Below are 12,806 nucleotides of genomic sequence, written 5' to 3'. Positions count from 1 at the left end.
CAGCTCACACCCCCTCCGTCAGGAGCAGGGAGAGAGAGAGAGAGAGAGAGAGACAGAGTTTGTTTTTCAGTCAAAAATCAATACGTGCCCTTCGAGCTTTTAAGTATGCGAAGCACTGTGCAGCATGTCGTTTCAGGAAGCAGCTGCACAAAAGATAGTAACGTGAAGATAATCTTTCAGCATTTTTAGACGAGCGTCCGTATCGTCTAGGTGTGCGAACAGCACCCCTGCTCAATCCCCATACGTCAGGATCACAGATAGTCAGCGCAAGAGAGAGAGAAAAGTAAGCAATCTAGCTTCTCAGCCATCTGCCAATAGCGTCCCTTGTATGAAATCAACTGGGCAAACCAACTGAGGAAGCATGTACCAGAAATTAAAAGACCCATTGTCCGCAGAAATCCGCGAACCAGCAAAAAATCCGCGATATATATTTAAATATGCGTACATATAAAATCCGTGATGGAGTGAAGCCGCGAAAGGCGAAGCGCGATATAGCGAGGGATCACTGTATATCGTTCTAAAGGCAGTGATCATTGCATTATTATTGAAGAGATCAAAATTGAAACCTAATGTAACATTTAACAGACTCACTGAATGTCAAAAGAAATGTTTTGAAAAAAATCAGGAAAATAAAAAAAAAATTACAATTTCATCTAAATTTAGAAACAATCACTACAGAGACCTAATTATTTAATAATTTGAATAATCTCCTTTATCAGCTGGCTATAAAATATTTTAAACCTTGTACTGTGAAACATTCTTGCAGTATTTGATATATAGATTACTATATGTTCCTTCACAGTTAATAGATTGCATTAAGTATTTCTTTTGGCTGAACTCTTACTCTTTACTTTTCTGACAGATGGCAATCTCTTTGAGAGTCAAATGTTTCCATTAAAAATATGTACAGTATACACACTTGAAATACATTTAAATGTGAATTTAAAGTTCTATGTGCTAAATGTACGTTTCTGTATGGAGGCATTACTTTAACCAGTACTAGGCTGGATTCATTTTAGCAATACATTTTATAATAATTTCATTTTGGGATTAATAAAGTATCTATCTATCTATCTATCTATCCATCTATTACACTAATACACTATACTGTATTTAACACGATCAGCAATAGCACTAAAACCACTGACAGATGAAGCAAAAAAATTGATTGTCTCACTACAATGGCACCTGTCAAGGGGTGGAATATATTAGGCAACAAGTGAAAAGTCAGTTCCTGAAGGCAATGTGTAGGAAGCAGGAAAAACGAGCACATGTAAGCATCTAAGTAACAAAGGCCAAATTGTGATGGCTAGTCAGATCATCTCCAAAATGATAGGACTTGTGGGGTGTTCCTGGTATGAAATGGTTAGTACCTACCAAGGTACTGTCTGAGGAAGGACAACAGGTGAACTGGCAACAAGGTCATGGGAGGCCACGGCTCACTGATGCACGTGTAGTCCAATCCCACAGAAGAACTACTGTACCCCAAATGGCTGGAAAAACATAATGCTGGCCATGCCAGAAAGGGAGTCATAATTCAAAGTGCAGCAGAGCTTATGAGGCTATATAGCCTTATGCTGGTCATAGTGCAATGCTGACCCCTGTCCACCGCTGAAAGCACCTACAATGGGCATGTAAACATCAGAACCTGACCCTGGAGCAATGAAAGAAGGTGGCCTGGCCTGATGAAGCATGTTTTCGTTTCGCTCAGCTGAACTGCTGGAAGCGCACGAGTCATTTACCTGGGGAAGAGAAGGCATCAGGAGGCACCATGGGAAAAAGCAAAGCCAGTAAAGGCAATCCGATGCTCTGGGCAATGTTCTACTGGAAAACCTTGGGTCCTGGCATTCATGTGGATGTTACATTGACACGTACCACCTACCTAAAGATGCAGACCATGCATGTTCCCTGATGGCAGTGGCCTCTTTCAGCAGGATAATGAACCTAGCCCCAATGCAAAAATTAATCAGGAATGGTTTGAGTACAATGACAAAGAATTCAAGGTGGTCTCCAAATTCCCAGATCTCAATCCAATTGAGCACCTGTGGGATGTGTTGGAAAAACAAATTCAACCCATTGACCCCCAACCTTGCAACTTACAGAACTTAAAAGATCTGCTGCTAATGGTTTGGTGCCAGATGCCATGGAACACCTTCAGAGGTCTTGCAAAGTTCATGCCTTAAAGGGGCAGAGCTCTTTTGGCGGCACAAGGGAGACCCACACAATATCAGGCAGGTGGATTTAAAGATGTGGCTGATCAGTGAATATGACAATAAATCTTTGATTGATTGTTATTAAATTTTCATTACTTCTTAAGTGCATACCACTAATGTTCACCAAATGAAATGTGTATGAACACAGTACAGTGAACAATTCTAACAAAAGTTCAATGTTGACTAACCATTTACAAAAACCTGCATCCTGTTATGGTCTACATGACCTCTTTTTCTGGTAATTTGTCTGTATTTATGTATATGGGATGTATTTATGTATTGTTCAAAACTTTTTTTCTTTTTTTTTGTGGAGCTTTGTTGTAACTGTGACAAAATTAAGAATACACAGGGGGAAAAAGGTGTGGCTGGTCAGCAAATTAGCAAACAAAACAAGCTATTAAACAAGAAGTGCTCATAGTTCAGCACTGTTGTCTGAAGTACACTTGTGAACACTTAAATTCAGATGAATGTGAGATGTATTTTAAAAACAACCTCTTTTGCTATGCAATCTTGGGAGTACTCAGGCTTTCTATCCTCTTCTTTCCACCTTATAATGACTTTTTCATGGATCAAACAATTTGTTTTTATGCTAAACTGATGTTTTTTTTAGCCTGGGGTTTAATAAGCATTGAAGTTTTTATACTTTACAGTACATTAAAATTTTGCTATTATGTTTTTTTTTTTTTAACTTTGTACTTTCGTACACATAACACATGCACACACACAACAGCAGTTCTACATGACTTTGCCTAAAAAAGTGATTGAATGTATGTTACATGCATAAAATAAATAAAAAAGATGACATGTATGACCTCCTCATCATAGCAGAAAGACCTTTTTAGTATGCTTTTATAGTATTATTCTTCATCTAGTGCTTCTGACCTTATTAAACGCAAGAAATTTTAACATGAAATTAAGTGTGAGATTCAGAGAAATAAACTAATTTTGCATCAAAAAACTATTCATATAACATTAATAATAATCACTTCAATAGTTCAGTAATAATACTGAAATGTTGTAGAGCAGCGTTTTCCAAACTGGGAGGCGCACCTCCCTAGGGAGGCGTGGACTAGTCTAAGAGGAGGCGCGAATATTAGCCAGGATTGACAAAAAAAAGTGCACGTGCAGCTAATACGATACGTAACATATAGGTACATATTAACTACTATGCTGCTGCTGCTACCCTTACCCCGTAGCAAACAGTACAGTTCAGAAATATATCAGCACCATAGGCCGTAGGGCTTGTATTGTCTATGCGCATACTCGAAAAGATTTGGCGGCTGCGTATTACTGCGTAAATATTCAGACGCGTTGTCGGACTTCTCACTTTCTTACCTACGATATCCACTCATTGCAAGGATAAACCACCAGCGGTATGACACGTAACTTGGCCGACCAGTAACTCTCCAAAAATCGAGACAATATCGACTTCAGTTTAGCTCAGCAGTGTTAGATTGTGTTTCTTATTTTATTTTGACGTACCTAATTACTCACTGATCACAATAGTAAGTAATTTAATTAAGTTTCATTTTTTTTAAGAACAATAAATTAATTATCCTAATATTTTTAGAGAAATGGATAAGTTCTTGACTGGTTATAAGAGAAAATCCTCTAATAATGAAGAATCTGATGTTGGCACAAGTAGTAGGAATCAGGAAGGAAGAACTCCCAAGACAAGAAAATACGATTCGTTTTATTTATCGTTCGGATTTACAAGTGTTATTACTGATAATGTGGAAAAACCAATGTGTTTGTTTTGTTCGAAAGTTTTGGCTGCTGATAGTATGAGGCCCGGAAAATTAAAACGCCACATTGAAACTATGCATTCTCAATACGTTGGCAAGTCCCAAGAATTTTTTCAAAGAAAATTGGATGAGTTCACTAAACAAAAGCAAACGTTCAAAAAAATAGTTCATATTCCATCAAATGCGTTACTAGCATCGTACTTAGTATCTTACAGAATCGCGAAGTGTAAAAAACCACACACAATAGGAGAAACATTAGTTTTGCCAGCAGCTATTGATATGGTCAAAACAATGTTTGGCGAATCATATGCAAAACAGTTGCGACAAATACCGCTTGCTGATAACACTGTTGGCAGAAGAATCGATGATATATCTGACGATCTTTGCGATCAATTAGTTTCTCAGATGCGCACTTCAAAATTCGCCTTACAAGTAGATGAAGCAACCGATGTAGCTAAAGACGCACATTTAATTGCATATGTTCAATATGTTGAAGAGAATAATATAATTGAAGATATATTATTTTGCAAACCCATTCCTGGCAAAGCCACATCCAGTGAAATTTTTAATATAATCGACAATTTTTTTGATGAGAACGGCATATTGTGGAATAATTGCATTGGGCTTTGTACAGACGGTGCACAGTCAATGTCAGGACACAAAACTGGCCTTCAAGCACTAATTAAAAGGAAAACACCCGATGTTCTCTGGACGCACTGCATGCTCCACAGAGCAGCTCTCGTATCAAAAAATATGAGTGAGGAACTTAACTACGTTTTTACAAAAGTAACGAAAGTTGTAAACTACATAAAAAACAGTCCATTAAAAGTTAGGTTATTTGCAAAGCTGTGTGAAGATATGGAAGCTGCTTACACCTCACTTTTGTATTATTGTGAAGTGTGCTGGCTATCTCGTGCAAAAGTGATTCAGAGGGTACTTGAACTCAAAGAAGAAATTGCAATTTTTCTTGAAGAAAATCATAATGAGGATGCAAATATGTTTAGGGATGATAATTTTATTATTAAACTTACCTATTTGGTGGAAATTTTTGGAAAATTGAGTATTTTGAATAAATCGATGCAAGGGCCACAAATGCATTTATTGATTCAAAAAAATAAAGTGAAAGCATTCATTAAAAAAATGGAGATATGGAAGACAAATTTGGAAAAAAATAGGTTCGACATGTTTCCACTTTTAAATTTATGCGCCCAAGTTAATATAGAAGCAAACAAAAATCTATTTGTTGAACACTTGGATGGTTTGTTAATTCATTTTTCGAATTATTTTGATGATCTTGATTTTACAAAATATGCGTGGATACAGAATCCATTTATCGACAAAGAAGATGACGAATTTGAATTAACAAGTATTGAGAAAGAAAACTTGATTGAACTATCTTGTGATACTTCTTTAAAACAAAAATTTCAGAATGTATCTCTGATTCAATTTTGGCTAGATATTAAGAGTGAATATAATATTTTGTCAAATAAAGCTTTAAAAGTATTGCTGCCGTTCGCAACATCTTATTTATGCGAAACAGGATTTTCTGCATTAGCTGCAATAAAATCGAAATATCGTGCTCGTTTGGTTGTAGAAAAGGAGCTTCGTGTAGCTATCTCATCAATGACACCGAGATTTGATAAACTTTGCGCTAATAGGCAAGCACATCCATCTCATTAAGCGACAATAATAAAATATTGTTACAGTAATCCCTCGCTATATCGCGCTTCGCCTTTCGCGGCCTCACTCCATCGCGGATTTTATATGTAAGCATATTTAAATATATATCGCGGATTTTTCGCTGCTTCGCGGGTTTCTGCGGACAATGGGTCTTTTAATTTCTGGTACATGCTTCCTCAGTTGGTTTGCCCAGTTGATTTCATACAAGGGACGCTATTGGCAGATGGCTGAGAAGCTACCCAACTTAATTTTCTTTCTCTCTCTCTTGCGCTTTCTCTGATCCTGACGTAGGTGGATTGAGCAGGGGGGCTGTACGCACACCTAGACGATACGGACGCTCGTCTAAAAATGCTGTAAGATTATCTTCATGTTACTATCTTTTGTGCAGCTGCTTAGTGAAGCGACATGCTGCACAGTGCTTCTTATACTTAAAAGCTCAAAGGGCACGTATTGATTTGTGCTTGAAAAACAAACTCTGTCTCTCTCTCCCTGCTCCTGACGGAGGGGGTGTGAGCTGCCGCCTTCAACAGCTTTGTGCCGCGGTGCTTCGCATACTTAAGCCAAACAGCCCTATTGATTTGTTTGCTTTTGTCTCTGTCTATCTCTCTGACATGATCTGCTCCTGACACACTCCTTTGAAGACGAAGATATGTTTGCATTCTTTTAATTGTGAGATAGAACTGTCATCTCTGTCTTGTCATGGAGCACAGTTTAAACTTTTGAAAAAGAGACAAATGTTTGTTTGCAGTGTTTGAATAACGTTCCTGTCTCTCTACAACCTCCTGTGTTTCTGCGCAAATCTGTGACCCAAGCATGACAATATAAAAATAACCATATAAACATATGGTTTCTACTTCGCGGATTTTCTTATTTCGCGGGTGGCTCTGGAACGCAACCCCCGCGATGGAGGAGGGATTACTGTATTCGTTTTTTCTTGTGTATAAGAGTTTATCTTAATAAATTTTTTAGTACTAAAAATTTTTGTGTTTGTAGTATTTTATAAAATGGAAGAGAGGCGCCATATGATCAAATATTTTTAAGGGAGCCGTGATAAAATAAAGTTTGGAAACCACTGTTGTAGAGTGTGTAGAATACACCACAATTCTGTTTCTGAGATACAAATGAGGGTTGAATGGCATACAAACCTTCCTCCTCCCTGAACAGCGCACAAGGACGGTCCTTTTGAAGTGTCTGCCTCCATTCACTCCCACCATCTGAAAAGACTTTTGTTACTCCAACTCAACCATAGATCTTGTCACAAATGGGTCATTTGCTTGTTTACTATTTGCCCAGGATAAAAACTGAAAGGGACCTTTTTAGATTGTCAAAAAATGAACATTCTAATAAAAAGAGGGAAGAGATTTTTGATATGATCAACCATTAGAGTGTAACGGAGTATCAAACATAAAAATCTTATTCTTTTTCAACAGGCTTCAATATTTATGAATTATCAAAAATTAATGTGGTCAACGTAAAACACCTGAAATTGTGTTTTCTTATGCTATTGTTTTTAATTATTTTGAAGGGAAAATCATAGTATATATTATTATATTGTGTTCTAGAGATACTGAGGTTAAAAGGTGAAAAGGTGCAGCAAAACGGTATATTTTAGTGAGAATGCATTAGTTTATTTTTTGTAGATATTTATTTGTAGAAAATCTAAAATTGTATTAGCCTGTATTCTAATTTAGACTATACTTGAAATGATTGTTTTGTAAAAATGTGTGGTGGTTTTCATGGGATGCGCTAACAGACAGAATTCAATTTTAGATATACAGATTTCTTGTAAGTAGCTATGGATAATGTGTGACAGTTTAAAAAAATATTGCAATTATAATATAAAATGAACATTTACCTATTCATTACATAAAGGCATTTAGTGCATTTAATTGCTCCTCTTATTAAAAAAGGTGCAGAGACCCATGGTGCATGGTTGAGCTTCTGACAGCATTTGTTTCTTCTTTTATATACAGAGATATCTTGTGATAGATTTTAGGAGTATAAAAAGATAATGGGCACTCTAGGAGGTTTCACCCAAATTTAGTTTTTTCTTTTTATTTCACGAAAACTGCTTAAGTCCACTCACTGCCCACACTGATGACATAAATTATTGCATACACAACTATTGATGTCATCTGCAAGGAACAGAATTGCTGCTTACTGCAAGGAAATAATTTCTAATTAAAATGTAGACTTTCAAGGCATTACTAGTTCAAAATTTATTGTGAACAAGTCAGAAATAAATAAAAAAGCTATTTAAAAGACATATGACTTTGATACATTTTATAGCACCTTTTATACTGAATATATTGAAATCATAATAAAGTATACATATCACAAAAACAGAAAATACAGGTTTGGATAAAAAAAAAAAAAAAAAGATAAACTATTGAAAATAATGCCAGAAGATGTGGCCATGATTTTACTTTACTGATTAAAAAGGCACTTGCTTAAAAAAACTATATAAAAATATCACAAACAACCAATATAAAAGATTAATGTCACAGATTTTAGAATTTTGTTTTTAATTTCTTACTGGGAGCCTAATTTCATTTCTTGGAAAAAAAATCAGTGAAATTATAAACCAAGTCAGAATAAGGCTAAAATGTGTGATAAAATAAAGAACATAATAGCAGGAAAATCAAGGATAATACAACAGCAAAATCAATAATTTAATTCTGATTTATTTTACACTTTCCTTTGCAGTACGGAAGTGGAGAAGGACACCAAGCAAGTACAGTATGTTTTGTAGTCGGTTAGAAACTCTGTAAACAAAACCTTAGGCAAAAATATTGAGCTATAAAAATAACTGAACCATTGCTAAACATGCGAGAAAAACCTATCCTTGCATCTATTTAACAAAAATATGTGCATTTAAAAGACCACAGATACACTTTATAAAGGAGAAATCAGGAAGCTAACATGCACTTTTTCCAGCTATAAGAATGAACTGAAAAAAGCAGCCTTTTAAATGTTTGTATGTAACCTATGTAAATAGTACTCTCACACCTGCATAATCCAAAACATCTAGTTTAGAAACTCTATTCAAAAATGAGGATGTGGTGAACTCAGGCAAGCTCAGAAAATTAATAAATTGAAATAAAAAATTAGACATTTGCTACATAGGAATAAATAACTAAAGTTACATAAACTCAACTAGTAAGGCACTTATTCAGAAAAGTAATACACATATCAACGGAATTCACGGATCAGTTAAGTATTGTTACTTTAGAAACCTGTGATAAACCACATAAAAGCACAATGTTTGCCTGGTGACACAAATATCCTGAAACTGTCCATAACCGAGGGAACAGCAAAATCAGTACCAATTGTTAGCAATTCAGAATTTACAGTTATTGCTGTTTCTACAATACAACAATCAGACAAAACTATAGCACTAATCTACTGTGATGCATCTGGGGTCTCCAAAAAAGTTAGCATAGTATACGTTGCTTAAACTAAAACTCTTCCTGTCACAATGCTGGTATTTTCTTCCTCAGGAGTAGAATACCAAACAATATTTCGGTGAAGGTTATTATACACAAACACCCACAAAGCTGACTCATAAATTAATGCCACTATGAATGTAATAACTGGAACATTACAATCCACCAAACTTCCTTAGCTCCGTATTCTTTCAAATAACAATTCCCACATAAAATTACCCAGAATTGCTAAAAATGAAATAGTACTCCTCTGTATCTGCCATCTACTCAAGACAAACAACCTTTCAAGAAAACCAATATGGAAACACCGGGGAATTCAACTTAAATTTTACAAGAAAAAATATGTGGCATTTCCTGAAACCTAGCAAATACAAGTTTGCTCTGTTTGGTCCTGACCTCCACAAGTACGACTGATCCACAAATGACAAGTTCGGGACTAGTCATAGGCTACAAACACCCTGTTAGTCTTTACAATTGGGGGATACTTTAATTGCAAACTGACGGTGCACTTGGGGGATGGAACAAACCATGCATTGAAATATAGAATTATGCTTAACCTGCAAGTTTAAAATCTATGCTGTCTCAACTCAGCTCAGAAACTTTGCACTCACTAAAAACAATTACAATGTACATATGAGCGGCTGTGTCATGTATACAGGTAAAATTCCGTTATAACGAACTCCCAGGGACTTAAAAAATATTTCGTTGTAACGAATATTTCGTTGTAATGAGATTCTGTATTTGTTACTATAGTGCTTTCTTAAACTTGTTTCCAGGCGTTTGCAATCATTTCAATAGCTTCTTTCGCGTTTCTTTTAATCTCCTCCTGCCTACAAGTTATGCCGACGAGAATTTTTCTCAGCATTTCCTTGCGATAATACACTTTCAGGGTGCAAATGATGCCCAAATCCAATGGCTAAAGCACTGCCGTGCAATTGGGTGGGAGGTATTCAAAGCGAACATTATCTGAATGTGGAAGCATGTTGTGGGCAAGCACAGTTATCAGTCAGGAGCCGAATCATTATTTCTTCTTCACATTGTGAGGTATCTGAACTTTTTTGAGACTCCCCACTCCCCACCCAACAGGAACGACACGCTGAAGTGTGTCCTGAAGCGCGATTGCAACGTCTGTGGAAGATTGTTTGTCCGTTGCTGGGGCAAGGCAATAGGAGGCTCACATTGCTGCAGTGAAGTGCCACAGAAGCAAATCATAAAAGATCGGGGTCGCGCTATAAGTCCATGTCTTGCACCCCAAAACACGAGGCTTAGTCTCAGTACTTTAGCAAAACCAGCTTTATTCAGCTTGAAACAGGAACAGCACAGTTATTTATTGTAGCATGATCTGCCACTCTGCTATACACAGACATAGCAGTCAGGCAGGATCGTGTCCAGGTCAGTGATCAAGTAATCCTGTTACAGTATCTGCATTTACAATTTACGTGCTCCTAACCTTGCATCACCCATCGAGATCTTTTCTGTTTACTTTGGCGAAGAGACGCAGCATATCTGTGAGCCTGCTATTGCCCCGTACAGACACGGACATTGCACTTCGGGACACTCTTCGGCTTTCTGTCTAGTTGGGGGAGGTCCCAAGAGAGTTTACAAACCTCAGATTTTCTTGAATGAGTGCCGCATTAATAGGAATGTTTCTTGAACAAGCATCACTGAACCACATAAAAACGGCTTTTTCGACGTCTTCAAATGCAGCAGTTCACATATGTTTGCAACCCGAGATTTTTCTACTTTTTTGCTATGTCTTTCAAGAAAGTTGACAGTGGCGAAATTCCGAATTCAGTGGCAACGTCTCTTTTCTTTTTGCAGCAATCGAGAGCTGCAAAAAATTTAAGTTTTTTTTTTTTCTAATATGAACTGTTATCATTTTTCCATGTCTGCCGTTTCTATAGGAGGGTGACAATGAGTTAAATTCCAATGGATGTTTTTCAAATGTTGACGAGCAATAAGTAAATGGTATCACTGAAAACCGCAGGAAACAAAAAGGGCAAACAGTACGAGGAAAGTTCGAAGAAAGAAAAAAAATTACAGTGTTTCTGTTTGGGGATCGTTGTGCACATCTGAGCTGCGGCCACAGAACTAACTGCTCTGTGGATGATTCATTCATGCATTTCAAGGTCTTTTGTGCACTTCGTTATAATGAAAGTATCTGCTGAATGTACTTCGTAGTAACGAGATTTCTATAGACTCGTGTCATATGGGGAAGCTGTCGGGACCATAAAAATACTTCGTTGTAATGAAAATTTTGTTGTAAAGATATTCGTTATAATGGAATTTTACCTGTATTAGCATTATCATGTACAATTTGGATTTAAGCAAAGAAAATAGACATCATCCTAGTTTCAAAGTGAATATATAATGAATATATATATATAATGAAAATAATTATTTACTTCAGCAAATTGTTTACTATTCAAGTAAAAAAACATTAAAACCTAAATAAACATTTAATTTAGCTTGATCATTGTAAATGTAAAAAAGCAGGAAAAACATGGTAAACATTTTCTAAAATATAGTCTAAAATTTTAATTATTCAATGAATGAAAGGGGGGGGGGTTAAAACATGTGGGCACACCAGAAGTTCTTTTTGATTGCATATCATCACTACTCTTCAGTTTATAAGATGCTAGGATGCTTCTGAGCATCTAATCAAAAGGAATCTCTGTTCTAGAACTTCAGTCTTCTATGATGCAGTGCCTTGTTAATAAAAATTTTAAAAACTGCCGAACAAAAATAAAATTCATATTCATATAGTACACACATTTTTAAAACAAAAACTACATATATTGTGCACAATATTAAATATACATTTTTAGAATGACTAAATATAATCACCCCAAAATCATTTGACGAGTATCAATCCAATTTAAATAAACTACTCATTAAAAAAATGGCAATTTATTGGGTAAATTAACTTTTTGTGACTTTGAAAGAAATTTAACAACATTTAAAAAAACTGAACTTTACCTGATATGTACAATCCTGATGAGTGATGCTGCAAGACTAGCCAAGAATCTACCTCCATTGCAGCAGTGGCTCAAACAAGATAGAAGTTCACAGGGGAGAGATGGTAGAAAGTACAGCAACTGGACAAGTTTTTGCTGGCATTCATGAGGAAGGAGTACAAAAGCACCATCATCTGGATCTGCATTAAAAGGGCATCAAGCACATTTCTAGTCATTGACAGTGGAGAGAGAGTGAGAGAAAGATTGTCTTACACTCACATATACAAAAATAGTAACAAAAATGATATTTGTTTCCTAGAGTTAAAGCATATTTCTTCACTGCCTAAAATCTAAATTTGCATGACCAGTAACCACAGCACTAGATTGTAAGTTACTGACTGTTCAATCCTTGGCAATGTATCACTGTGTGGTCTTAAGTCAGTCACTTAACCTGTCTATGCTTACACCACAAAGTTATGCAAATAACACATGTTTACTGTGATTGGTAAATAACTTTGGTCCACTAAATACCAATACATATAACAAAGCAAGTTCATACAACTACACTGGCCACTTATATACACTGATCGCTAATCTGACCTAACTGTTTACAACAATCACAAGATTTTTTTTTTTCTACATGGCAGAACTTCATCTTGTCTAATTTGAACCATGCTTTCAGTTCTTTGTTGGTATTTAAATACATGTATCTATCTAGGTATGTGTATGTATACATAAAGTATATATGGATAATGAAACAGCTTT

General features: G+C 36.0%; 1 protein-coding gene across 1 annotated transcript in view; it reads right to left on the bottom strand.

Annotated features, from left to right (window-relative positions):
* Nucleotides 1-12,806, bottom strand: part of tex10 (testis expressed 10) — a 120,231-nt gene that overhangs the window by 59,515 nt on the left and 47,910 nt on the right. The window contains exon 9 of the mRNA XM_051935563.1: nt 12,064-12,241. Within this exon, the coding sequence (XP_051791523.1) occupies nt 12,064-12,241 (178 nt within the window). The remainder of the gene's footprint in view (nt 1-12,063; nt 12,242-12,806) is intronic.

Source organism: Erpetoichthys calabaricus, chromosome 13, assembly GCF_900747795.2.
Source record: "Erpetoichthys calabaricus chromosome 13, fErpCal1.3, whole genome shotgun sequence".
NCBI lineage: Eukaryota > Metazoa > Chordata > Cladistia > Polypteriformes > Polypteridae > Erpetoichthys > Erpetoichthys calabaricus.
Note: the sequence above shows the minus strand (reverse complement) of the source record. Positions and strands in the feature narration are given on the sequence as shown.